At 32.8% G+C, this 25665-nt stretch overlaps 4 protein-coding genes across 5 annotated transcripts; 3 read left to right on the top strand and 1 right to left on the bottom strand.

Moving 5' to 3' along the window:
* The first annotated feature begins 5504 nt into the window (after positions 1–5504).
* On the top strand, positions 5505–8611 carry LOC107931073 (nucleotide-sugar uncharacterized transporter 2). Its single transcript, XM_016862860.2, has 7 exons — positions 5505–5960; positions 6176–6327; positions 6418–6626; positions 6706–6799; positions 6867–7033; positions 7113–7283; positions 8159–8611. The coding sequence occupies exons 1-7, from the start codon at positions 5858–5860 to the stop codon at positions 8436–8438; spliced, it is 1176 nt and encodes a 391-aa protein (XP_016718349.1). The 5' UTR covers positions 5505–5857; the 3' UTR covers positions 8439–8611.
* Positions 8612–10517: 1906 nt separating this feature from the next.
* LOC107931106 (GBF-interacting protein 1-like) lies at positions 10518–15965 on the bottom strand. 2 transcript variants are annotated; one of them, XM_041110662.1, is made up of 10 exons: positions 15565–15965; positions 14827–14870; positions 14550–14616; positions 14321–14447; positions 13650–14200; positions 13310–13565; positions 12363–12517; positions 12232–12299; positions 11325–11774; positions 10518–11179 (listed from the first exon to the last, which is right to left on the bottom strand). In XM_041110662.1, exons 1-10 carry the CDS (start codon positions 15755–15757, stop codon positions 10895–10897), a joined length of 2196 nt encoding a protein of 731 aa, XP_040966596.1. In that variant the 5' UTR covers positions 15758–15965; the 3' UTR covers positions 10518–10894. The 2 variants fall into 2 exon arrangements, with proteins under 2 accessions (XP_040966596.1, XP_040966595.1); XM_041110661.1 differs by having other exon boundaries at positions 12232–12517.
* Positions 15966–17212: 1247 nt separating this feature from the next.
* LOC107931188 (ER membrane protein complex subunit 8/9 homolog) lies at positions 17213–20172 on the top strand. The gene is made up of 5 exons (XM_016862995.2): positions 17213–17607; positions 17913–18059; positions 18173–18232; positions 19589–19755; positions 19827–20172. The coding sequence occupies exons 1-5, from the start codon at positions 17398–17400 to the stop codon at positions 19855–19857; spliced, it is 615 nt and encodes a 204-aa protein (XP_016718484.1). The 5' UTR covers positions 17213–17397; the 3' UTR covers positions 19858–20172.
* A 1024-nt stretch (positions 20173–21196) lies between these two features.
* On the top strand, positions 21197–23292 carry LOC107931186 (pentatricopeptide repeat-containing protein At5g48910). The gene has a single exon (XM_016862994.2). The coding sequence runs from the start codon at positions 21327–21329 to the stop codon at positions 23175–23177; it is 1851 nt and encodes a 616-aa protein (XP_016718483.2). The 5' UTR covers positions 21197–21326; the 3' UTR covers positions 23178–23292.
* The last annotated feature ends 2373 nt before the right edge of the window (positions 23293–25665 follow it).

Genomic DNA, 25665 nt, shown 5'->3' with positions numbered 1-25665 from the left:
AGAGAAAATGTAGAATTGCATATTCATTGCCATTTTCATTTTTGTTCCCAAGAGAAGATAAACAATGGGCTAGTGCCAATCTAAATAAGAATGTCCATTGAAGATCCTGTTTATGTAAGCTGTCTCCCATTCCATGTTAGTTTGTTTTCTAGTAATTTTTCTTTGTTTCTTCTAGAACAAATTCTGCATATAGACCCTTTATTGCAATTACAATAGTGGCTATCAATGGTCCAATAATTGCTCCCTATGGTAGAAGATAACATTTTCAAAACCAACGGCCAGCATCTAAAGTAAAATGGCACTACACTATGTTATTCGGGCTCCGGTTAATGTCAGATATAAATATGTGTTTAATATGAATATGTTTATAGTCTCTGTATTTTTCGAAAATTAGGAATTTTTATTCTATTTTTTAAAATTTAAAATTTAAGTCTAACCATTAAGACTATTAATTTTTTTGTTAAATTTAAGTTAACAAAAAAAAAGAATTAACAATTTGACTTGAATTTTAAAATTTAAAAAATAAAAAAATTAATTTCTCATAAATATAAGGATTAAATTTTTAATTTTTAAAAATATAGAAACTCTAGACATACTTTATCCTTATTTTTCATACATATTTGGAGAGTTGTCCCCAAATTTATGTTTGAATACGCATCGAACATAGGTACTTTAAAGCAACGTAGAAGAGCAAATGGTTGCAAACATAGGTACTTTAAAGCAACGTAGAAGAGCAAATGGTTCCAAGCGTAATATATCGGAACGTATTCAAGTGAGACATAAGTATGTTCAAAAATTTCAATATTGGGTAAACTAATCCCTCGTAGGAAAATCTGAACTATGTAATCCCTGTTAATTTTAAAAGTGCGTAACTAAGGATAATTAGTTATAGCGTTAATGTTTTACATCAATTGTACATAACTTTGATCGATATAATAATAAATTTAGCCCTCAATGCTTACATATTTTGTCAATTTAGCCTTAATTCTTAAAAAAAAAAAAAACAAATTTAGCCTCAACATTTACATAAAAGTTGTGAGCTAAATTTGTTAAATCAAAACCAAGTTAACAGGATGTGTAAATTTTGAAGACTAAATTTATAATTATATCAATCAAAATAATTGACAAAAACGCTAATACCGCGATTAATTGTCATTAGGTGCTCAATTTCGAAACTAATAAAAATCAATTTGCACAATATCGAAATTGAAAAAGATCAAAAACATATTTTTACTAAATTTTCATGTATCAACCGACATTCCATGTCCGAATTTACATCAAGCATAAATACTTCAAGAAATGCATATGTTTTGGAAGAAAGAATGTTATGGAATCAAAGATGCGTACAAACAAAGACTTGAGGATGAAATTGGAAAGTGTGGAAACCTTTAACCTTTCTAATTTGATTTTTTCATTTAACTCAAATAACTCAAAAATCGATTTTAAAAAATAACTACGTTATTTTGAGGTTTAAACATTATTTAGATTTTTTCCGACCCGCTTCATTATATGAAATTCATATATTTTAAGTTTAAATATTTTTTTGAAGAATTATGTTTAAACAATAACTTTAATTTAAAAAGATTGATAATATTAAAAATAAGTAGCAAAAATTAAATTGAAGCAAAGCGGAGATGGATGCGTCCAACATCCATGGAGGGAGTAATGATTTTCAAGATTATACATTCATATCAGAGCGAAACGGATGGTAGAGCAGTGGTGGAATTAACAATATTCGCCCCCCGCCCTGCTCCATTGCCATCCCTAGTTCCATCAATCTAGTTTTAAAATTTTATATTACTAAAAGTCATTAAAATATTCAAACTTTTTAAAGAAAAAATAAAACTATAAAAATTACAAAAAATGAATAAACTTAAAAAAATTTTAAAAATAATAAAATTTTCCAAGGTTTCAAAAAGTTAAAAACATTCAAATTAATCTTCAAAAAATTGAAAATTTTGTAAAAAAATTGTTAAATTTAATAAAAATTATATAATATTAAAATTTTCAAAATTAGATGTAGGGTGTTGCATTTAATGATATCAACAAATTTTTCGATTTTATTTGAAATGGAAGAATCTAAATTATATAAATCCAAATTTTAAATATATTTTTATTATTATTTTGGGATGAAATCATTTATATCATTGATTAGGGAAAGCTAATATATGGAGAAGTATTAATTGAACTTTTGAGGAATTATAAATTTGCTTTGATTGTAGTTAAGCAAACCATTAAATGTGTAGTTAAGTGAATGCTTGTCAATGTTTTATTTATGAGGGTGAGAGAGCACTTACCTATTAAAAAATAATTTAGTTAATTAAATTTTTTAACAAAAGATAAAATAATAAAAGTTAAGAAAAAAAAATCACAATAACCTTATTAATTCTTTTTGCTTACACAAGGAGTCGAACATAGAACCAAGGGATAAGCTTTACATCAAAGTATAATTGTTATCTACTTAGAATTAAGGTATGTCACACTTTGAACATAACAAGTGAATAAATTTATAAATGAATCCAAGATCTATTCTTCTTGGGTCCAATTTGATGTACTGTCAGTTCAGTTAGTTACATTTATGTCTTTATTTTCTAGGAGTCATCCGCTCTGAATGAATAAATGACATTGGTAAGGCTAAATATACAAGCTACACATAACTTTGAAATATTGTTATTCTGCCTGAAAATAGTCAGAATTTATTTTTAAGTATAAATTCTATTTTTCGAGAATAATAATTCTACTAGTTTAGAGAGAGATGATTTACTTGCCTACTGAAAGTAAGAAAATTATTTCTGGTTCTGTTTTTGATTCGTGATTGTTCGAACCCATACTTGAAGCGATTTGTGGAACTAGAATAGCGGAGATTGTCATTCGATTGAAATTCAATAATGTCTAGGATCCACCTTACATAAAGCACATGTATTTTTTTTGGGAAAAATTCATTGCTATAAATATTACAAACAGACTTGGTTTTCAAATCTTTATTTTTTCGCTGTACAAAAAAATCGTTTTCGAAATGGATTTTTTCCAACAAGAACATCAAAGCATAGAAATCAATAGAAAAGCCTTCAATTCTTTAATTTCTTCATTTTCTCTGGTACATATTTATTAAGAGCTTATTGTAATATATTTTCTCACTCTCAAATCTTTATGTATAAAGCTTCAATTTGCAAACACACACCTATTAAAGGTTCATTATTAGTTTGCTCATACTCTCTTTGTTGTAAAGAGAACACTTAAGGTTTTTGCGGCGTACAATCTTAATAGTTGAGCCACAAAAGCTTGAGAGTTTTAGTTAAGCCATAAAAAACTAGGGAACGGTTCTATCTTAGCCTTGGAGAAAGATAGGGATTGTAAATATTATACATTTTCCCTGAAAAGTAATAATTCAAGTATAGTGAATTGGAAAATCTTTGGTCGAGATATACCAAAGTAATAGAGGTAGGTCATTGGGGCCGAATCACTATAAATCGAATTATCCAAACTTTTTTTTTCTTGTCATTTAGAAAAGTTTATAGACAATTTTAAAATATCAATTCACTCCCACCTCTCGATACTTTCAGGCCTAACAAAAACAACCCGTAATTAAAATTTTCAAAACTCAAATTGACTCGATTCATATCCAACTTGGTTCATCCAATTTTGAAATTTGAGATTGCATATTTTTTATTCAAATCACATGTTTCCAAAGGGTAAAAAATATTTGATATCTAATTTCAGACATATAGTTCCAAATGGTATGGAATCAAATAAGTGTACCAACTAGGATTTATATGTATTTTCAGAAATTACATTTGGTGATATTGAAATAAGGTGAAAATAGTGGGGACACAACTGACAAAAATGTTTAACCTTTCCCTTTCCTCAAACATCAAGTTATCTAGATTTTTTTTAATAATTTTAAAATAATATACATTCCATTAATCATAATTATAATTAATCATTCTAAAGAAAAATTAAATTTAAAATTTCAACCTTATCATTAAGTCAAAGTTTCGTTGGTTAATTTTACGATTATTTGAATTGCAAGAAGATTATCATCACCGGTTTTTTTATTTATTTTAGGTTTAAGTTATTTTTAATTTCGATCATTTAGGTTTTTCAATTAAGTTTTTTGTGTTTATTTCGTTATTCTAAGTTTGATATTTGAGTTTGAATTATTTTAGGTTTTGATTAAGTTTGGGTTATTTTCGATATGGGACATTCGAGTTTATTAGTTGAAATTTTGAAAGTCTAAATCATTTCATTTTTTCTTTTCATTTGGGATTGACACCTGAGTTCAAGTCGTTTTAAAAAAACAATTCAAGTTTAGCACTTCAGTTTTAGTCATTTTAAGTTCAAATTATTTTGGTTCGGGTTTGGGTCAATTTGGATTAGAATAACTTGGTCTCACAATCAAATTCGAATCTTTTCGAATTTGGATCATCTAGGTTTGAATCAATTTTGAATTTAAGTTAATTTTGATTTGGATCGTTCAAGTTTGCAAGTCAAAATTTTCAAGATCTGATATTCAAGTTCCAATTATTTCAAGTTGAAATCATTCTTTTTAAAAAAAAAATTCAATTCATTAAATAGGGAAAGCAAACAAAAAAATATAACAAAGAATCAAACCGCTAAAACAAAGTCAAACGGCTTATCTCATACATCAGATCCTACTATTTGACATCCAATCGTTGAGAAAAAGTATTCTCCAAAAAAGAGGGTACAAGAAAATCATCCCCTTTCATGTGATTTGCATGTACCAAGACTACTCAAGCTAACGAGTGAGTGCCTTTGTTTGCAAATCGACGAGTCCAATAAAAAATCGACACTAAAATTGAACGAGCATAAAGCAAAACTAATTTAAGTAATTTAAAGTTTGAATTATTTTAAGTACGAATATTTTTTATCCAGATTACTTTCAAATCTATTTTAAATTTAAATTAATCAAATAAAAATTAACCCCATTACTAGAATAATACATTAATAATAATAATTCAAATTTAACTTAATTAAATTTCATAAAATAATTAAAATAAATAAATAAAACCATAGAGTTGACATCATATCATGAACTTCCACAATAAGACAAAAATTCTCATCGGAGAAAAAATTATCTGAAACTGAGATACTATGTCAATTGATTCTTTTCTAATAATAGTAAACTACTTTAGCATTTTCATCCTAAATACTGAACTGACATGCTTTTATAAAAAATAGATATAAATGACACGATATTTCAGTTTCATTAATCTTTTCTCGTCTCGTTAATGGCTCGATTCCGTATACTAACTTAAACCACCATTAATTTGACTATTTCTTTGCATCATCACTCCAAAATTAACAAATTATAATAATGTTTCCTTAACTTCTCCGTAAACCCATATCTGATCATTGAAAACCCAACCAAAAAAAAAAAAAGACAAATCCCACAATAACCAGCCGTTGAGATCTTGGTGCTAAGAAATGGTGCCACGTGGCATCATATTATCATAGCAATTTATGGAGTTTGGTGCGGCCCTCACAGCTAACAATCTAATCTCATAAGCTTTTTTTTTTATATTTTTTTTTCAAATTTCAATAATTAGAAACTAACTTTAGCAAGACACTTGTCAATGCCAAATTTCAAACTTTTGTTTTGTTTGTTGTTTTGGGTGTAAATTTAAAATCTTTCATTTTATCTTTTTCTTTGGGTTTTTTTTGTTTTTTTTTCATTTGGTGATTTATTGTAAAGACCCCATTTTTGAAAAATTTGTAACTTTTATCTGAAATTTTGAGAAATGGGGTTTTTAAATATTTCAGTCATTGCTGTTGTTGTTATTGGTTCATTTTGATAAATATTGTTATTTGTAGAGAGAAGAAGGATCCTAAAAAATAGATGCAGATTTCAAGTGTTGGTGGAATGGGGTTGCTTGATTCTCTTTTAGGTGCTGAAGGAAGAAAATCCTTCAAAAGGAAAGACAGTGATGCAGGTGAAGCAGGTTTGTCTTAAAATTCCTTCAAAATTTCTCAGATTCATGTTTTGTTTTATAACATTATGGTTTATGTTTTGTTTCATTTTCTTTTTGGCCATTAATGAGCTATTTATGGAAAAAAAATGGCCAGCATGCCAGAGTTGTAATGAAAAACAAAATGGGATTTTCTTGCATGATTGATCTGTACCTTACAAGAAATGTTTTGATGTTCTTGTTTTTAGGTAAAGCATTGGAGGAGCTGAGGGGTTCCCTATACAATGAGCTTAGAACATCAGAAGGAGCCAAGCGGCAACAGCAACGATTTTGTGGACCGGTGGTGGCGATGACGTTCAATTTCTTCGTGGCTGTCGGGATTATTCTAACCAACAAACTAGTAAGTTCCTTCGAACTCTGTTTGCTTAAGATGTTTGTCATCTCTCTGTTTCATGATGAGTTACGATTTATTAGATTTTACTTTTTTCAGGTGATGGGGAGAGTTGGATTCAATTTCCCAATCTTCTTAACCTTACTACATTACGCCGTATCATGGCTTTTACTAGCAATTTTCAGGACACTTTCATGGCTTCCGGTTTCCCCTCCGGCGAAAACGACTCCTTCCTCATCTATTTTCCTGTTGGGAGCTATAATGGCTTTCGCGTCCGGTCTTGCTAATACCAGCTTAAAGTATAACAGGTCCGAGAATTCCCGGTGTCCAAACACCGAATTCGCTCATTAATCCGATTTTCCTCACCATTTTGACCTCATTTTGCAGTGTTGGTTTCTACCAAATGGCTAAGATCGCGGTCACTCCGACCATCGTTCTTGCGGAATTCGTTCTCTTCCGGAAAACCATATCATTCAAAAAGGTGCATCGGCAAACACCCTTCGGCTCTCTCCGATTATCCGGTCTTATACTCTGTTTGTTCTTTGCAGGTATTGGCTCTAGGGGCTGTTTCCGCCGGTGTCGCGGTGGCCACGGTAACAGATTTACAGTTCAATGCCTTCGGAGCATGTATCGCCCTTGCATGGATAGTCCCAAGTGCCATAAACAAGATTTTGTGGTCTAGTTTACAGCAACAAGCGAACTGGACAGCACTTGCGTAAGTGACAAGTAATGTAACATTGATTGTTATGGTTGTTTTAGTTTGTGTCGGAAAAATGATGATGTCTGAAATGTAGGTTGATGTGGAAGACAACCCCAATTACAATCTTCTTCTTGTTAGCATTAATGCCATGGTTGGATCCACCTGGAGTTTTGTTGTTCAAATGGGATATAAACAACTCTTGTGCAATTCTCAGTTCAGCTTTGCTTGGTTTTCTTCTACAATGGTCTGGTGCACTGGCTTTAGGGTAAGTTTCAGATACACCTCTCAATTTTTTTCTGAGTTTGAAATATCAGTCCAATTAGTCCGAAACCAACAACTTGAATCTGTCCAATCTAAACCTAAATTGACCCGAGCTCAAAATAGCCTGAACTCAAAATGACCTTCCATGATTGAACAAGTAAATCGGAATGATCCAAATCTAAAGTTACCAAAGCCTAAACCGATCTAAACCCGAAGTGATTATAACCTAAAATGACCCAAACCCATAATGACCTGACCCAAAAGCCCTAATAACTAGAACTTGTAACTACTTGAACCCAAAAGAGCCCTAACTCAACTTGATTTGAAACCGAAACTGACTCGATTTGATTAAATCCAACACAAACCTTGATCCACCCAAGCCCGAAACAACCTAAATCTAAAATAACCTAAAATTACTCAACACATAAATCAAAATTATTCAAATCTAATGTTATTAAAACCCAAAATAATTTGAACTCAATGGTTAAAATCTAAAATTATTCAAACCTATGATGACCTTTCCTTAAAACCCGAGCTTGAAAACTTGAACAACCTGAACTCAAAATGAACCCAAAATTATCTGAATCTCAAGTGACAAGAACCGAAATGATCCAAACACAAAGTAATCAAAACCTAAAATAATCCGAATGACCCATATCTGAATAACCCAAAACTAAAATGAGCCGAACTCGAAATAGAAATAACTTAAAATTTAAAACCCATATCGGTCCTATCTAAATTAATCCGATTCAAACTAACCCCACTGCGAAACTGAAAAGTACAGTGTTAGACAACCTAATTTTCAGGTAGCAGTCTCTGTCTGTTTGTTGTAACTTGGGTTTAAAGTAATCTAATATACTTTTTTTTCCCCTTTTGTAGGGCAACTTCTGCAACATCACATGTTGTTTTAGGACAATTCAAAACTTGTGTCATACTTGTTGGAGGATACATTCTTCTGGATTCCGATCCGGGGCTGGTGAGTCTTTCCGGTGCCGTCTTTGCACTCGCCGGCATGTCGGTTTACACGTCACTGAACTTGAAAGAATCGAAAGACGGCTCAAATAAGCAGATTCCAGTACAAACTCCTGTATCCAAAACAAAAACCAGTGAAAACGGCAGTGAAGACTCTACGGTAATAAAGACTACAAACGATGTGTAAAAAGGAAAATTACAGAAACAAAAAAAGAGATTGTATAGACAATGAAAACAAAGAGCTAAAGAGGAAAGAGCATTTGAAAAAAAAAAATTCGGGTTTGATTAAACAGTACAGTGTAATTACTCGGGTAGTAATTACACTCTTTTGTAATTACAAAAAAAATTTAATTTCTTAGACTTGTTTGGCTGATAGAGTGCAATTACATCGTAATTGTAATTACACGATTAAACGTATCAATTACTATAAAAAAATTATTAGTATGATAAAAATATTTTCTAAAGAAGTAATAAAAATTAAAATCAAATTATCGTATTTATTATGTTAGTCTACAAAAGTAGTTGATATTGTGATTACTAATAAAAATAACAAGAAAAATATACATACGGAGTTTTATCTAATTGTTCTAACGCATATTTGTTGGGTTATTTCCTTTTTAATATTTAACATATGCTCGGTTATCATCATCTTTTCATGTATTCTTCGAATATGAATCGTCTTAATTCTACCTATAATTGAAGTGTTACGAAATATGCAACATGCTAGTGCGACCTAACCTTATTCTTTTTATCTTATATTACGATGATGTTAATATGAGAAATATTGTTTTAGAACAACAATTGTCTTCAATCACATCTCGAATTATTGAATGTCTTAAACTAAAGAGTTCACGAGCTAGCTATAGTGCTTGTGTCTGGCATCATTCTCTCAAATAGTATCATACCCCACGATATGGTGCAATTTTTTTTTTGTATTTACACCATTAGCATCAACCTTACAATATTTGGGTTCATAGTCCAAATAACCCGCAGTTTAATTATAAAAACTTATATTGACTTAATTTGGAGAAAAACTATGCAAGATTATATCCCTTTTTCTATTATGTAAATTAAGTAAAAAATAATATAAAATTTGTAATCTATAATCTTTATAAACAATATTTTATAAATTATCCAATAACTTTCATAACATTTCTATAAATAATACTATTTTTTGTCATAATTTTAGAAATTTTTTAGAAATTAAATAATATTTTTTATTATAATTTATAAAATACACAAAAAATTTTATAATATATATTTTTGGGTTTATAATATAAGAATTTTTTACCTTAATTGCTCCAAACACTCATATGTATTTATGCTTATAATATAATTTTTATAACTTTATAAAGATGATTTTTATAACTTTTTTTGGGACAATTTAATTAGTTTAGATAGATATTTTTATAACTTTTTTTATAAAGAAATTTGCAAACAAAAACCTATAATTTATTTTACAAAATATTTTAGATAAATTTGAATTAGATTTTAAGTTAGTTGAGTTAATTCGAGTTCAGATCATTTTAGTTAGTTGAGTTAATTCGAGTTCAGATCATTTTAGTTTTAGATAATTTTGAGTTCATATAACTTGAATTTCTCGAGTTATTTTAGGTTTAGACTATTTTAGGTTTTAATTAAGATTTATTTTAGGTAACTAACTTGAGTTTCTTGAGTTATTTTAGGTTTACACTATTTTAGGTTTTAATTAAGATTTATTTTGGGCAACTTGTTAAGTTTGAATTAGATTAATTTTGGATTCGGATCAATTTGATTTTAAATTAGATAAGTTTAGATTATTGAATTTTATAGCCAATAATTGACTTTCATAATCGAATTGAGTTCAAACTTCATCGAGTCAGTTTGAGACACAATTGACACATGTAGACCTATCAATTAAGGCCGAATCAATTAGGTGAACGCAATTTGTCAAGTTCTGAACCATTTTCCGAGTTTAGATAGAAAATGAAAAATCCAAACTCATTTTCAGTCCGCAAGACTGACGCTAGAGCGTCAGGTTCAAATAAAAGAAACCAGTTTCCAATCCGATCGGCCCAATTTAAATTGAAGTAAACGAGCAACTTTTCATTAAGAGAGCACCGCTATGTACAGTGATAAGACACATTACAATATAAGGAGAAAACACAAATTCAAATTTTGAAGATGATATTGCTAAAAAAAACAGCTACGAACTCTGAACATGAACCCTGAACACGATCTGAAAGATACCAAAAGATATAAATAATAATAATAGAGCAACAATCAATTAAAAGAAAACTAGAAGAAACTTGCCATATACCAATCATAGCTTGTATCATTCTTTCCTCCCTATTCAAAATTTAATATACAGGTGAGATAATGGAAAAATAAAAGGAAAAATTGGTGAAATCTCACCTAATCTAAGTATCTCTATCCATCTCTTCAAATTCCTCCTATTCAGCATCTTATGTGAATAAAAGTTCCAAAAGAAACAACATTAAGAGACATGGTGGGAAAAAATATGGCAAAGGGATATTTCCCCACCATACATAAACCCTAATATATTTACACCCCCAGAAAGAACAGTTTAGAGTTTCACCCATTACTGAGAGTTCCTCCATGTGTTTCTACGTTGGGTCGTTGTTGTTGTAAGATTTTAATGGTTCAGTAATTAGTGTTCCAGTTTAATTGTGCAAGTTGAGGCTGCTGATAAGCACCGGATGCAGGAATTGCAGTTTCCGTGGCTTGAGACTGTTGAAGGAGGTTGTTGGTGTTGGAAGGAGGAGCTATTGTTTGTGATGGCTGATAGAGTCCAGCAATGGCACCGTGAGTGGCCTGTGCAGGAGAGAAAGGAAGCTGGGGGCCGTGAAGGGGGTACAATGGATTATACAGCAAGCTGGATAAATCTTGCGCTGGTGAAGCAGTCATCCAGATAGCGGAACCTTCATTCTGCAAAAAACAGATATACCAAAGCATTGTGTTAAATTCTTGTAAAAGCTAATAAAGAACACTACGAAAATATAATGTATCGAAATATAATTCGACTCTCCTAATTGACGGGTCTATATAGAAGGAAAGGGAAAGCAAAACGAACCAATGGTCCAGTTGTGTATATATGGTTTTCCTTCAATTGCGAAGCTGCAAGATCCTCCTTGCTGCTAGAACTTCCAGAGGTCACTGATGGAACAGATAAATTGAAACCAACAGGTGGAGGGGTCAATGGACCATAACCAGAAGGAATTGCAAAGTGAGCTGGGTTTCCAGCATTAGTTCCAGGTTTGAACTGTGGAACAGGGAACTTGACCCCAGGTGCAGCTGCTCCAGGAGGCATGTACAGATTGCCAGTTGATGGTTGCTGGGGGAGACCGGCAAGGGTTAAATATTGATGCATTGCGTGCATATAAAAAGGGGGAAGATAGTGGGGATAAGGGAAGTAATTAGGCGGAAATGGCTGTCGGAAGAGGTGAACTGCTTGCGGGGCTGCACCAACGGAGCTCTGAAGAGGTGGTGTTGAAGTATCAGATGGAACTGGAGTATTCCCACCCTAAAAGTTTGACAAATCGACAGTAAAAAGCATGAACAATAGTATAAGCAATAGACTAACATTTAATTGCACTGTTAAAAGGGAAACTAACAGTACAAGTTAGGTCTATGAAATCCACGAGTTGTGTGATAACTTTTCTTGTCGTATTCCATACACTGAAGAAAAAAGAAAGGATGCAAATACCAAGTACCAAAACATTTTTTAAAGCACACTATAACCCTATGATATTCGGACTCAAGTGTGAGTGTCCATATGGTTTCCTAAGTCTTTACATATATTTGGAGGATCCTTAGAGGTCGTATCCCCATATCCATGTGTCGGACACAAGTATTTCGAGAAGAATGAGGAGTTCAAGTAACATAGTTCTAAGACAACTAAGTAGATGCTTGGAACCAAAATTTAGTAATTTATACTGTGAAATCAGAAAATAAGACAGTAGATAGGAAGAAGTGCTTACAGCAAAGTTTGCAACGCGAGAAACATCATGCACCCAAGCCTCAGGTCCATCAAACTGTGATAAGTGGCCTGCAGATGCTGGCGTTAAACCGAACCCATAGCTGGGGGCATTTGGAATGACAGGCGGATTACCTTCAGGGTGCAAATGCACTTCTTGAGTTGACTGATCATTCAACTCAGCATCAGAGGGAACGTTGCCTTCTGGTTTGGATACTTCCTCTAACTCAGGAGGAGATCGCGGTTGATCAGCATTGTCCCCTACTGCAGCTGATAATATACCTTGGCTTCTGAGGTAATCATAAAAGGCTCAATAAGATCTAAAATATTAAAAAACAAAAAAGTATACCTAGGAATACTGTTTAGAGGTTCCAAACCTCTAGCTTTATATACCATTGGCAAATTAGGCACATTTATAAACTACAGTATTTATTCATCCAACATGTTTAAGCCTACCTAAGAGTGTAATTGAGCTGAGCCGAGCCGAGCCCAAATACTGCCAAGCTTGAGCTATAGCTCAACCGAACATCTATTTTTAAGCTCGTTCTCGGCTCGATATATAATCGAGCTACTGAAGCTCGATTAAGCTCGTTTACCAATTTTTGTACTAAAGCTCGAATTTGAGCTCGACTCAATAATTAAGCTTAGGGTAAATAACATATATTAAGGAAAATAACGTAATTTAAGCTCGATCAGGCTCGTGAACCATTCGAGTCAAGTATTACTAAACTTGAATTTGGCTCGATTGATAGCTTGAGCTCGGCTCAAAATTTACCAGATCAAGATCGAATTTATTTTTAGTTGAACTTGAGTAACTTGTGAGCACAAATGTCTCATTTACACCCCTAAGCCCACCAGAAGATACGACGGAAAACTATTCTTACAACTCTTTTAAACAGTTAAAGAGCAAAACATCAGGGCTCCATATCAACCAGAGATGAAACTAATACCACCGACACCTAAAAAACTAATTGCTGAGATGAATGAAACGTGTTTGAACATTGGATGCTTTCTAGCAGAAGGAAAACATTAATCAAACAAAATATAGATTCAAATAAGTTCAGAAACTAATATCCACAAACCTAGAAGATGGCTCTCCAGCAAGTTCATCATTACTTGGAGAAGTTTCAACAGGGCATGCAGAGTTAATCTCCACAGTACTGATATTATTTTCTGTTCCCAGTCCAAAACTAGTATCAAAGCTTCCAAAAGTTAAGCCATTTTCAGAGACTTGGAAGTGGGTGGGAAAAGTAACATGTTGACCATCTGGAACCTTTGAATCGGCAATATATTGAGAAATGTCTTTAACAGTGAGAGATGCAACCTCAGATGTGACCACTGTTTCACAAGCAAGAACCAAGTGAAATCTCCAATCAAAAATAAATAAATAAATAATAAATAAGCAAACAAAAGATGTAATACCTTGGAGTGAGGTGGACTCCATAGGATTGGATTCCTTAACCTGTTCAGCAGCTTTCGATTTACTGGGGGACTTATTTCCATGTATTGAGACTGGAACCTCAAATGCTGTTTTCTCAGTCTTAGATACATCAATATCATCAGGAACATGTTTGTTTCCTTGAATATTGTTTATTTCAGTAGCTTCATGTTGGCATCCAATTTCACATTTTATTGTACCCGCCGCACCAGCATGCTGCGACACGGTTGGCACAAACACAGGGTCAGAAGCAGATGGATAGACACCAGAGACGGTTCCAGAACTGGAAGAAGATGATGAGCCATTAGAATTTGACGCAGACTTCTCTTGACCTCGGATCAAAGAGACAAATGATGGAGCAGGAATGGAGGCAGGAGGCTCAGCAACATCTGGTTGCACTGAAATAGTTGTTGGCTTGTTCGCAGGTAAGCCATCTTTAGCTTCACCATTAACGTCATTGCCAGACAATTGGGATCCATAACTGGAGCTCCCATTGGGTAAAGTTGTAGTGCCATTTGGTAAAGAGGTGGTTGTTCTGTTAAAGAATAGAACAAAATATTTAGGTAATTCATAACATATTTCTCTAGAATAGAGCCGATTAATAAGTGTATAAAAGTCATTTAAATACACTAATAATATCATCATGCATTTTTACTTTTTTGTGCGAGAAGCTGCATTATTTTCCACTTTCTGATATACTGGCAAAGGCGCAGAACCTCTATCTGAGGTATGATTAACCCAGTTATCCCTTCGAGCAGATGTATTCCTTGCAACTCCAGCATCTTAAAAGAACAAAACCCATTACATTAGCAACTTACACATAAGAAAACAAGTAAAGTTCATATATCGATGCATAAGTAGGAGAAGAAAAGAAAAACTAATACCTTTACTAGATGATGTGTAATAGTTCGCTCGACTGCCTCGACCTCCTCGTCCTTGTACCCCAGCTGTCTGTGTAAAACAAGAAGCGAGTAGTGATTAAATTTAACTGAGCAAACCAAAGCAAAATCCCTACTAAACCAAATTTTATTAAGTAAGACAATCGCATTACAGCAATTTTGCCATCATTGTTACCAAGCAAGCATGTAATAAAGCACAGTCCTATATAACCTATAGATTCAATGATAATTGAAATATGTTAGAAGGAAAAAGATCACTTGCCTCCTTTTTCTTGTCGCGTTTTCGTTTCACCTCATGAAATATATCTGCCAATCAAACAATGCAATCTTCATACATTCTTTCATAAAAAAAAAAAAAAAGGTAAACCATAAGATACATTAAGCACAGACAAAGTAAGCACTTAATGCCATTCGAAAATCCCCCATGAAAAAGCCATTCTTCTAGGACCAAAAAGAAAAGCTACTGACCAGCAATGGCCTTTACACATTTGCATGCAAATCATCAGCAGTCATAAAAATGCAGTAGTTTTTGACAATATCTAAAACAAATCAGCAAAGCAAGGATGAAAAGAATAGAATTTCAACTTATGGAATACTGATATCAAATTATGATGGTAAAAGTTAATTATTTAAGACCTACAATCAATCAGATAAAGATTGAAAATGAAAACAAGGAAATTGACAGACAACTATAGCTGATAAATCATCAAAACAAAGCATACATGTTATTAACCATATTAAATTTCTTTAATCTACTACCATTTTTCCCATCAACCAAACAACATTTACCCTAAGAAAAACAAAACCAATAAATCAAACAGTCCACACTTACTTTTCCATAAAAACACACAAATAAAAAATCCACTTTCCATTAGCAAAAGCATAAGAAGGCACAAAAATCCCAACTTTCTTCACTTTCTCAACAACAAAAAAAAAATACAGATAAAAACCTCACAAAAAACAGTCCAATAAGAAAATTTCAAATATTCATTTCTTTTACCCAGATAAAGAAGCTTTTGGGCAGTTTCATTAGGATCCATAAAGCACTCCTGGAGGACTGCAAAGATTTCTTCATCGCTGTGTTGCTTCCGTGTGATCTCCCTTATGCTTTGGATCATTCTCTTTGCATTTTCTGGGATCGAAACTCTAGACCCACCGCCGCCACCGCCGCCGAGGCCACCTTGGCTGCTCATGGTAGCAAAGAAAAACAACAAAAAAAAAAGAGAAGAAAGAAGGACAAAAAAGGGAAGAACGAAGCAAAACGAAAACAACCCAAAAAGCAAAAAAGGATTGAATGTCTTAATGTATTTATATTTTATAACTATAACTAGACTAGGGCATAAATCATAGTAGAGATGAAGAACAATAATAGTAAAATAATAATAGTGATATTTTATTTGTTTATTAATGTCGAAAGAGAGAATAGTTTATATATATAGGAACTCAAAAAAAAGGTCTAGTACGCAATTAATTCACACCCCATTTAGCCAACAATTTGTGATTAAGCTTCCATTTTTTCTTCACATAATATCTACAACTATTTTAGTTTCCTTAAACTCAAGTTTTTTACATTGATAATAATATTAATATCGATTAAATTAAAATTTAATCAATTAAAATAAATAATTGTATAAACAATTCCTTTATATTTTTATCGATATTATAAAAAAGTAATTTTATTTTTTTAAAATCATATTGTACTTAATTTATAATGTGGTTTTAAGTAATTTTTTTCATTTTTATTTTTATTTATTATAAAAAAATTTAATTGAATTAATATTACGAGTGATATCAATTATGAACTTAATTGGAAAAAATTTATTTTTTATTTTAAATAATAAATAATATTAGTATATACTTGTGCTTTTGTATTTTTATATATCTATATAATTTATAAAGAAAATTATCTACTGTACCAAATACTCACTTAATCTTTAATTAAAAAAAGTAAATTTAATATATTTAAGGATTGAACTAGACCTAATCATGAGAAAAATGAGTTTGGACAAAAAAATAAGACCGTTTTTTAAATGGGTTAGGCACCGTGGCCCGGGCTAGGCACAACCTGAATCAGCTTAAACTTTTTTTTATTGTTGCTTGTTGTTATTTTACTGTTATTTTATTATTATATTACTACTATTCTGTTATTATTGTTTGGATATTGTATAACTCTTGATTTATTGTTAATTTTGTTACTATTCTAGAGGCGTTTGCTCGTTAAGTTGTAATTATCTTGATGTATTTGCAATTTTTTGGGAAATATTTATTTTAATTTTTTTAGTGTATTTAATGTATTATATTTTTTAAAATTTATTTTTATATAAAAAATTTTAATTTGAGTAAACCAAGTCAAACTCGAGTTTAGCATTTTTTATTTGAATTGAGTTTGAACAAAATTTTAACCTCATTTGAGTTAGATTGTTTATAATTTAATTATTTGTAATTTTGCTTAAAGCAGTACTTAGAATCAACGGTTTTTTTTTATATTCATACGAGTTAGCCTTTAATTAAAACAAAACATAATTTCAAATATATATTTTTTAAATTTATTCTAAAATAAATTTAAGAAAATTTAAAACAATTTTTATATTAAATTTTTAAAAAAAAATCAAATAAAGCGTAAAGATAAACTGTAAATACGACGCCGTATGGTTAATCCTTTCAGCTCCATGGGATCTTTAAAACATCGACTCTAAAAGGATTTAAAGAAAGTTAAACCACGAGTTTAGCTGTTGCCTTCAAGCTCCTTACCGTCCCATCTTCTTGTTCAATTGCCGGCTGTTCATTTAGCTCAGAGACTCAGTGAGTCTAAGCAATCATAAAAAAACCAAAAATGGTGGCCGAGTTGAAGTACGAGATCTCACAGAACGCTTACATAAAATTGGTTCTACATGCTCTGAAGCACAAGACCACGGCGGTCAACGGCATCTTACTCGGCCGAGTCAACCCACAAAATGATAGCGTTGTTGAGATCGCTGACTCAGTCCCTCTATTTCACTCTAATCTTGCCTTGTTGCCTTCCCTTGAGATCGCCCTCATCATGGTACCAATGTTCTCTTCTTAGGGTTAATTATATTTATGTATTTATCTTATTCTTTTAACAAATTCTCCCTTGGAACACTTAGTTTTGAATACTCATAGGTTTATGGACGCTTAATACTTGAGTTCTGATCTAAGATTCAATTGGGTTGTTAAAAACTGTCAAATATTTTGGTAAAGATTCAGTTGGGTTTTGATCAAAGACCCTTTGAATTGGCTTTGAAATATGAAATTGATATATATATATAGTATATATATAATATATATATTATATATATGTAAGTTTTCTAATGGGTTGGTTTTGATCAGATAGAGGAGCATTATGGATCTAAGGGCTTGGGAATTGTGGGTTATTTCCATGCAAATGAGAGATTTGATGATGCAGAGCTAGGCATTGTTGCAAAGAATATAGGTGACCATATTTGCCGGTACTTCCCTCAAGCTGCCATTTTCTTGGTATGTATTTTGATTGTTCTGGTAATACCTTCTCTAATATATGTATATACATGGTTTTTCCTATTGGTTACGTCTCAAGTCTGTGATTTGTTTGTGATTTTTCTCATTTGTAGTTGGATAACAAAAAGCTTGAAGCTTTGCCCATGGGGAAAGACCAAAGCCCTGTGATGCAGGTGTGTGTTTACTTGTGATCTTTAAAGTTTTAGTTCTATCTTGCTTTCTTGGTTTTGATTGATTTCGGTGGAGGTGATGGGGGTAAATTCCACCTATGTTACTCGCTGTATGGTTAGCCTCATTTAAGTTTTTCTGTGTATTTGAAGGGTCCTTGGAGGGTTATGACCTGTGTCTTCGTGTTCATGTTTGAATAAGAGTCACACAGGTATTTTAAGAAAAATTAGAAGTTGAAGCAACAAAGGGTTTCACTCCCCGAGTGAATAGTAGGGAGAGACATTTAGGGGGAAAATGCTATATCTGGGTGCCATTAGTTATATCTTAGAACTTACTGTTTTAGGAGTTAAAATCAGTGGCTTGAGTATGGATAAAGGTTTTTTGCTTCGTATATGCATATAAAGTTTTTTTTGTCAGCTTGCTTTCCAATGCTTTGAGTGGTCTAAATCTTACTCAAAGTGCATCAACAATCTTGTGGTTTTGTATATTTGGTTTCTGTGCAACAGTGATCGTTTCTATCTCATAGACATGTAGTTATATCGACTGTATAGGCTACAAACCCTGTTGCTATTCCAAATTCCTAGGTATGGAAGTTTCACACCTCTCTGAATTAGAATCAGGGAATCTGATTTATTTGTTTCATATGTGATCCCCCTTCTCCGTTCCTCAGTTTCTTGCTTTTGATGCTTTGAACTTCATTTAGCCCCTAAGATGCTTTGTACGTAAACGGTATTCATGAAGTATTCCCATTGCTTATCAATGAAACTGTTTTATTTTGCATTGAATATTTGTAGCGACTATCAGATTTTGTGCATTAGTTACAGGTAAAAGTATCATAGGGGCTCTTGTATCAAGAGTCAGATTGCATTTTACCCCCTCTATTGCAAAATAGTCCCTGTACATTAGATCAAAGATCAAATTGGCCCTTCTGTTAAAAATTTCATCCATTTCTATTGTTAAAAACTGGTCCTTGTACATCAGCATGAGGTACACATGGCATGCTACATGTCACTGTCTGGTTATTCTGTTATCCACGCCAGTTTTTAACGGTAGAAATGGATGAAAATTTTAACAGAAATGTCCATTTGCTCTTTGATATAATGTACAAGGATTAATTTGTCCATTTTTTAAGTGGAGGGGCAAAATGCAATCCAACTCCTAATACAGGGCCTTCATGGTACTTTTACCATTAGTTATAGCATACGGCTTCCAATAGCTACCTTTTTAGTCTGGTTATATCTTTAGAAATTTACTTCTGATGCAACTCTCTGGGCATTTTGAGGTGTTTTTCTTCGGATCGCTGATGTATTCATGGGCCAATAACTTTTACTAATGAGAATATTTGTCTTGTCATACATTAGCTTTACATAAGGGATGCATCCAAGAATTGGAAACTGGCTGGACCGGATGGAGGCAGCCGATTGGTAATTAAGGAGCCAGCGGCTAATGCTGTTTTATCAGATTACATGTCATCCGAGAAATGGCAGGATGTTGTAGATTTCGATGACCACCTTGACGACATTAAGAAGTAATTTCTATGGTCTTCTCCTCTTACCTTATAATAGAGCTCGATTTTACATTTCATCTTTCTGATTGCAGGGACTGGCTTAACCCGGAACTCTTCAAATAAGATCCTTTGATTGGTAGCTTGAAGCAGACAATGAATTCGACAAACCATTGGAGATTTTGTTGTGATTTTCGGTTATAAAGCTCGAGAAGATGCGGTCGATGTTTCTTAAGCAAAACACGAGCATTTTAAGACAATTGTTTTAGAACTTGTTAGTGGAATGCAAAGCCGTTCTAAGTTTTTAATTTACTGCAAGTCCTTTTGAATCTAGCGATTGAGGATATTAATGTATGATGAAATCATTGACCCTTTCATTTTAGGAAGGCTTATAATGTCAATTTCAAGGAGCCATGGATGAGCCTTTTCATGGCAACCAAACAAGGGTTTTTCATAGGGTGAGTATTCGATCGAGTCAAATCGAGTAAAAAAATTTCAATTTAGTTGAGTTGACGAATTCTATTTTAGCAATTGAACTCAATTTGAATTTTTTTCGAATCGAATAGAGTCAAAAAATTTTGAGTCAAGTTGAGTCGAGTTAATAAATACTATTATATGTACTTAATGTTGTGTTTACATGGACCGATTATTTAATTAGTAGACAAGTACAAGATTAGTTAACTACATAAATAATATAATGATTTTGTCTTTTTAACTTTAAATATTTATCAAAATAATGTAGTTTTATCTTTTTAGTTTAATGGTTTTGATTTTTAATTTTAGAAAAGTTAAATATTTATTTCGGGAGCATTCAAGGAGTAAAGCTCTTTACACTAGCACATTTTCGAGGATTTGAATGTGTTTTCGAGCTTATGGGTGAGGTTGCTTAGTGGTGTAAGTGAGATATTTGTGTTTGCAAATTATTCGAATTTGATTTTAAAAACATTTGAACTTGATTCGGCAATTATCAAGTTGAGTTCAAATAGTTCGAGTTATCGATTGAGTCGAATTTAAACATTGTAGTGTTTGATTCGATTGACTTCCAAGTATAATCTATTTTTTTTTTTGAATATATGTTTATATTATGAATGAGTTTGAATTTGTATACAAATGAGTTTAATTGAGCTTGAGTATGAAAATTGATAACGAATTTAATCAAGCTTGATTATGCCTTGAATTGAGTTTGAGCCTTAAAATTGACATTCGATTGAGCTTGAGTTGAGAATCGAGCCTTGAATTAGTCATCAGTGTTATGTCAGCATATTTTAACGATGTGTTAGGCACCCAGTAGATATAAGTTGCCAAGTTTATGTATCTCTGTATAGATTAACACAATACTAATAGTAGAGTATCAAGTTAAATTAAAGTGGAGAATTTGAATTTTTATCATAGTAGAAGGACTAAAATCAAAATTAGACCAAAGAAATCCATGTTAAGCCATTATTAATCTCCAGTCTTTTATTTTGACAAGGCGATCTATTTTTTTGGATTAAAGGAAGCTAAAATTTTAACCAATCGTTCTAAAACATCGAATTTGAGTGGCTAAATCTAATCAAATCGATGGTTTCAACCCAACTGAAGTGAAACCAGAGAGAATGCAAGTAACCATGTCTTCTTCACTTCACTCACTTCCTTGGCCAGCACAAACCCTTGTCTCCAACTTCAATTCTCCATTAGAGCTGAAACAAGCTCATGCCTATCTCATCAAAACCAACACTCCACTCTCTCTCATCCCTCCCTCTCGAATCGCTTCCGTTTGTGCTTTGTCTCACCTCGATTTCTCTTACGCCCACCGACTTCTCGCCCATTTCCATCAACCCCACATCGTCGTATGGAACTCTTGCTTGAAAACTTTAGCTGAAAGTGACTCCCCTTTTGATGCCATCCTTTTGTTTCGTCGTCTACGTGAATTCGATGTTGTTCCCGATAGTTTCACCTGCGCTTTCGTTCTCAAAGCTTGCACCGCTTTGTTGGATGATAAAAATGGTAAGATAATTCATGGGGTTGTTGAGAAATTTGGGTTTCAGTGGAACATGGTTTTGCAGAATATTATTTTGAATTTTTATGGATTGTGCGGAGAAATGAGTACGGCTCGGTTGGTGTTCGATAAAATGCCCCAACGAGATGTTGTCAGTTGGAACGTTATGATTACCCACCTGGTGAAAAGTGGAGATTTCGAGGGTGCTTATGGGTTCTTTTCGCGTATGCCTGAGAGAAATGTGAGGTCGTGGACTATGATGATTTCTGCGTGTGTTCACAGCGGGAGGCCCAAGGAAGGGGTTGAATTGTTTATGGAGATGGAGAAGATTGGGGTGCAGGTTAATGAAGTCACTGTAGTGGCTGTTCTTTCAGCTTGTGCTGATTTGGGTGCACTTGAGTTGGGGATGAGAATCCATGAATACTCCAAAAGAAGTGGATTTGGAAGGAATGTAAGAGTTTTGAATACTTTGATTGATATGTATGTGAAATGTGGTTGCTTGGAGGAAGCTAGGAGGGTTTTCGAGGAGATGGAGGAACGAACGATCGTGTCGTGGTCAGCTATGATACAAGGGCTTGCAATCCATGGACATGCTCAGGAAGCTTTAAGGGTTTTCTCAATGATGATTGAGATGGGGGTGATGCCTAATGGGGTAACCTTTATTGGACTCTTGCATGCGTGTAGTCACATGGGGTTGGTTGACAAAGGTCGTCGGTTCTTTTCCTGCATGACAAGAGACTACGGAATTATTCCTGAGATTGAGCATTATGGTTGCATGGTTGATCTTTATAGCCGAGCAGGGCTCCTTCAAGAAGCCCATGAGTTCATAATGAACATGCCTATAAAACCAAATGGAGTTGTATGGGGAGCTCTCCTTGGTGGATGCAAGGTTCATAAAAACATTGAACTAGCTGAGGAAGCTGCTAGACATCTTGCTCAACTCGATCCTCTTAACGATGGATACTACATTGTTTTATCTAATATCTATGCTGAAGCCGAAAGATGGGAGGATGCATCAAGAGTAAGGAAGCTAATGAAAAACCGAGGTGTGAAGAAGAAACCAGGGTGTAGTTCTATCATGGTCGATGGGGTCATTCATGAATTTGTTGCTGGGGATGATTCGCATTCTCAAGCTAATGAAATATCTGATATGTGGGAAAAACTTCTGGATTACATGAAGTTAAAAGGATATAAACCGGACACATCGGTTGTCCTATTAGACGTAGAAGAGAAAGAGAAGGAGAAGTTTCTATACGGCCATAGCGAGAAATTAGCACTCTGTTTTGGACTGATAAACACGCCTCCTGGCTCGGTGATTAGGATAATGAAGAACCTCCGTGTTTGTGAAGACTGCCATGCAGCTTTCAAATTGATATCAGCAATTGTTAATAGGGAAATTGTTGTTCGTGACCGGAACCGGTTCCATTGTTTCAAAGATGGTGCTTGCTCTTGCCAGAATTACTGGTAAGCTGTTGAAAATTATGTACTATGTAGCCATGCAAAATCTATTTTTCTCACACACATATGTATAACATGATAATTTGGATAGAAGGATATCGAGTAACAACAATCTGATTTTTAGACTTCGGTCAGGTTTATTGCTGTTATATATATACAGTCTAAGTCTTAGTATATCTGAAATATATAAATACGAAATATTTATTCGAAAAAATATATATTTTAAATAATCGATTGTGTTGAATAACATGATTGAATGATTATATTTTATTTTTAAATATAATTATAAAAGAGTAAAAATTGATTTAAAGTGTCAAAAATTAGTGGCCACTTATATGTGCAAGTATAAGTCAAAATAGATCCAAACAAAACATAGATTATTGATTCATGAATTTTGTCATTGATGCAAAGATATATTCAATATTATTCTTTAATAAATTAGTTAATGACGAAGCTCTTTGATTGTCGAAATTATTTCCTTTATTAACAAATAACCCTAAAAAGAAGTGCATTCCAATTATAATCAACAAATACACGTAAGTGGGTTTAGTTAGACAATATTATATACCTACAAAACATGAACTGCATGCATAATTTATATTCATTTATGCTATTCGTACAAGTATTAGAAAAAGATAAATGATTATAAATTTAAAATTTTTAATTGATATTTTAAAAATTTTAAGTTATCAAATATGACATCTATAATCAACAAACCTACATATTAATGCATCCATGAAGTCCCAAAAGTCTTTAAGGTGATTTGAAGTTGTTTCAAACTTTAAAAACCTCGTCAAAAGAGACTCTAAATAAATTTCAATGATTTGAGCTACAAGGGTGTTTTAAGCCTAAAATAAGAAGAAAAAAAAGAGAATTAAAATCAATAATCGAAGCAAAGAAAAGGCTAAGAAAAGTGAACAAAAAGGAAGAATAGAATCTACTTTGAGGCAAGAAGAATGATGGAATGATTAAAGCCTTCAAGGAACGAAACCACTCTCGAAAGTGCTCAAGAACACGAAAATAACAATATAATGATTAAAATGAAACTAAATAGCAAGATAAATAAAGAAAATGAAAGTAAAGGTGGAAGATGGAATAGCTAAACCGATAGAGATGAGTAAAATGATAAGTGTCCGATTGAATCATTTGAAAAAAAATTTCTAACAATGTAACACCTCAAAATATAAAGGGGTAGAAGTAATAATTAATTAAGAAATAACTTGGTCTTGATAGTTAAGTGCTAAAGATACTCTTTAGCTTTTCACCATGCATAAACTGAACCAACAATTAGGATAAGCACGAAAATGAAAGCTTCTATGAATACGGGTACCCCCAATACATCGAAACTCATTGCCCATGGATAAAGAAAAACTGTTTCAACATCAAAAACAACAAAACTAGAGCAAACATATAATAACGGATTCGAAATTGTAACCAAGCATCGCCCATTGGTTCTATACCTGATTCATAACTGAAAGTTTTTCTGGACCCTTTCTAATCGGGCCTAAAACTCCAGAAATTAGAAATGCCAAAATAGGAATAGCACTTGATATTATTAGAAATGCCCAGAAATTCCTAAGTTCAAATCACATTTTTATCTTCTTTTTTTTTCAACAACCTATGATCAAAACTAAACCAAGATATACATTAAATAGTGTAAAAACATACTAAGAGTCGGCAGTTCCTTGCTTCCAAAGGTTTAAGTCATGCTAAACACATCCCTCATTTCCAATTTTTCTTTTACAATTTTTCGGCAAAAAGGGTATTTTATCATTCAGCTCCCTCAAATTTCTGAACCCTAGGTATTTAATATCTCTTCCTAATTTCACATGGATTTTTATTTCCTCTTCAATCCTAAATAGAAAATTTCCTCTCTTCTCTTTAAAACTCATTTTCTTTACCCATTTCTTTCCATAGCAATTTTACATTTGTGAATAACGCTATGTATTACAGAAGTCGTACACCCAATCCACTAGCTTTCAGTTCCTTATCTATTTGAACACATATTTTACTTACACCAAAGTATACGAGTCACACATACATAGTCCGTCATCCAATCAGGATTTAGGTATGCCACACTATGAACGTCACAAGTGAATAAATCCATAATTGGATTCAGGATCTATTCTGCTTGTACCCAGTCCTATGTACTGTCATTCCAATCAGTCACATCTATGACTTTATCTTCTGGGAGACATCCGCTTCGGTGCCCAAGAAAAGGCATATCCCCAATTGGACTTGATAGACGACATATTCGTCTTTCAATCGGTTTGCTCATTTTTTATTAGACTAATGACATGTTTAGGTTCATTTGCTAATACAAGCTGTCATTCCGTATTACGATCCAACCATGTAATACCACTTAGTATTAATTTAAACATTAAACAACCAATGAGAAACATTTGCTTCCATTTTGCTTTGGATGTAAAAACCATGTGAGGACAATATACAAAGTATTAATGTAATTCATGAGTAATTTTATTAACCAATCTATTCAA

Source organism: Gossypium hirsutum, chromosome A04 (genome assembly GCF_007990345.1).
Source record: "Gossypium hirsutum isolate 1008001.06 chromosome A04, Gossypium_hirsutum_v2.1, whole genome shotgun sequence".
Classification (NCBI taxonomy): domain Eukaryota; kingdom Viridiplantae; phylum Streptophyta; class Magnoliopsida; order Malvales; family Malvaceae; genus Gossypium; species Gossypium hirsutum.
This window is presented reverse-complemented; position numbering and strand designations above follow the sequence as displayed.

Coding starts and splice junctions, on each gene's coding strand:
- LOC107931073 (XM_016862860.2), top strand. CDS start 5,858: ATGCAGATTTCAAGTGTTGGTGGAATGGGGTTGCTTGATTCTCTTTTA. Junction 5,961..6,175: donor CAGTGATGCAGGTGAAGCAG/GTTTGTCTTAAA, acceptor TCTTGTTTTTAG/GTAAAGCATTGGAGGAGCTG. Junction 7,284..8,158: donor TCTGGTGCACTGGCTTTAGG/GTAAGTTTCAGA, acceptor CCCCTTTTGTAG/GGCAACTTCTGCAACATCAC.
- LOC107931106 (XM_041110661.1), bottom strand. CDS start 15,757: ATGAGCAGCCAAGGTGGCCTCGGCGGCGGTGGCGGCGGTGGGTCTAGA. Junction 14,617..14,826: donor AACGCGACAAGAAAAAGGAG/GCAAGTGATCTT, acceptor TGTTTTACACAG/ACAGCTGGGGTACAAGGACG. Junction 11,775..12,231: donor CTCGCGTTGCAAACTTTGCT/GTAAGCACTTCT, acceptor TCAAACTTTTAG/GGTGGGAATACTCCAGTTCC.
- LOC107931188 (XM_016862995.2), top strand. CDS start 17,398: ATGGTGGCCGAGTTGAAGTACGAGATCTCACAGAACGCTTACATAAAA. Junction 18,060..18,172: donor CTCAAGCTGCCATTTTCTTG/GTATGTATTTTG, acceptor TCTCATTTGTAG/TTGGATAACAAAAAGCTTGA. Junction 18,233..19,588: donor ACCAAAGCCCTGTGATGCAG/GTGTGTGTTTAC, acceptor GTCATACATTAG/CTTTACATAAGGGATGCATC.
- LOC107931186 (XM_016862994.2), top strand. CDS start 21,327: ATGCAAGTAACCATGTCTTCTTCACTTCACTCACTTCCTTGGCCAGCA.